Source organism: Trichechus manatus, unplaced genomic scaffold (assembly GCF_000243295.1).
Source record: "Trichechus manatus latirostris isolate Lorelei unplaced genomic scaffold, TriManLat1.0 scaffold00128, whole genome shotgun sequence".
Lineage (NCBI taxonomy): Eukaryota > Metazoa > Chordata > Mammalia > Sirenia > Trichechidae > Trichechus > Trichechus manatus.
In genome coordinates this window covers 1,735,532-1,737,345 of record NW_004444064.1, presented here as the reverse complement: position 1 = coordinate 1,737,345, position 1,814 = coordinate 1,735,532, and the positions used below count along the sequence as shown (strand labels likewise).

Here is a 1,814-nt window from a genome sequence, read left to right as displayed (position 1 = left end):
GATTAGTACCCATATTGTGTTGTGACATTGGTTACCAACCCCACGACCTGTCAGCACTCTCCCTTCTCGACCTTGGGTTCCCTGTTACCAGCTTTCCTGTCCCCTCCTGCCTTCTCGTCCTTGCCCCTGGGCCGGTGTGCCCCTTTAGTCTTGTTTTGTTTTGTGGGCCTGTCTAATCTTTGGCTGAAGCGCCTCTTCCTTTCTTTTGCAGTCTCTCTCAACTTGTAATGGTATTTTTTATCTGCTGTTTAATGTTCTAAGTAAAGAAAAATTGAAATTTTAAATTATTACCATAAATTTTACATTCATCGTCATATTACGCAATGCCAGTTTTAAATGTAAATATAAGAACGTTGGTATGCAGAATCACGGTCAATGCGCAGTTTGTAGCTACGTGCACGTGAGTTTTGTTCTCACGAGACAGTGGAACCGCTGCGCAGAACTAGCTCAGCTGCGTTAACTTCACTCGGTACGCACGTTCTGCCAACACCCTCGACCAGGGCTCACTGATGAGCGAGGAGGGGCTGAAAGGAAAGCGGGCTGTGGGTGCCCTTCTTCCCTTTCTGTGTCCTTGTGGTCAGCGTAAGGGTTGGCTAACGCAGGGAAGTCACAGAGTAAGAAAGGACGAGATGGGGCAGCTGGGTGCACTCAGCACACGTCTCGTCAGCTCGTACATCCTTGGCCACATGGGATGGCACCTACAGCCGAGGCTCAGAGACAGCGAGCATTAAACGGGTGCTGTCCTCTGAGCACCATGAGGCTGGCCCGGTGTCTAGTTATCCAAGTCTTCAGCACAGGCACTGTCTTTGGGGCTGTGCTGTTGGGCTGAGGTGACAATGTAGGAGGGAGATGGCTGAGGGCGTGGGGAGACCCTGGGGACAGGGCAGTGTCCAGGGGAGGGGAGGGCAGGGTCTGGGCCGGAGCAGAGGGGCTGGCCGTGTCAGGAGAGCCCGGGAGGAGGGGTTGGGGGGTCTTCCAGGAGGGACCCGTCCACGCAGGGCGGTGCAGTGCAGACAGGCTGTCAGGGACCTGCCTGTGAGGGTGCCTTGCTGTGAGGATGTGGGGTAGGGTGGATGCGCTCATCTCTCTTTTTCATGTGGTTTAGACCCCTTCTGACCAAGTACCACGTGGTATCTCTGTTCCTCCTGGTCTGACAGTTCGTGGCGTTAAGGAATGATTTCAGTCAGCTTAAAGGGTGTGAAAATTCTGAAAGCACCCAAACCGAGTGATTCCGTTTAGCAGTTAAAGCCTGTGGTAGCTAAAACGCAGGGGCTCTCTCCCAAAGTCCAGAAATGACTGACTCCTAAGCGGCTGAGGTGGGACCAGCATACAGGTTTCTCCTGACCCTTAGGGCAGTCCGGTTTTGATCCTAACAGCTAACACCTGTGCGTGTGAAACCAATTCTCTACGGTGCTTATCTGCATGGTGCTGGACAGCACTCACCTGCCAGAGTGCGCGGGTGCTAACATTTGTGACAGCCCCGGGTCACGTTCAGACTGAACCGTGCGAGGAAAGCTCTCACGCAGGCGCGCGGCCTCAGCTGTGGGGTCTTCTGTGTCTCTTCCCTCCTCGTGCAGTTTGAGTTCATGATCGAGTCCATCCTGTACGCCCGGGACATGTGGCTGAAGGAGGACGGGATCATCTGGCCGACCACGGCCGCGCTGCACCTTGTGCCCTGCAGCGCCGACAGGGACTACCACAGCAAGGTCCTCTTCTGGGACAATGCCTACGAGTTCAACCTCAGCGCGCTGAAGTAAGTCAGACGAGTGAGTCGGGGACAAGCGGAGTTCCACAGCTTCCTAGACACTTCTGGG

The 1,814-nt window shown here is 54.5% G+C and overlaps 1 protein-coding gene across 1 annotated transcript in view; it reads left to right on the top strand.

Annotated features, from left to right (window-relative positions):
* The window catches only part of PRMT2 (protein arginine methyltransferase 2), a 16,106-nt gene extending 14,349 nt beyond the window's left edge, over positions 1 to 1,757 (top strand). Inside the window, exon 5 of the mRNA XM_023739055.1 lies at positions 1,578 to 1,757. Within this exon, the coding sequence (XP_023594823.1) occupies positions 1,578 to 1,757 (180 nt within the window). The remainder of the gene's footprint in view (positions 1 to 1,577) is intronic.
* Positions 1,758 to 1,814: the final 57 nt, after the last annotated feature.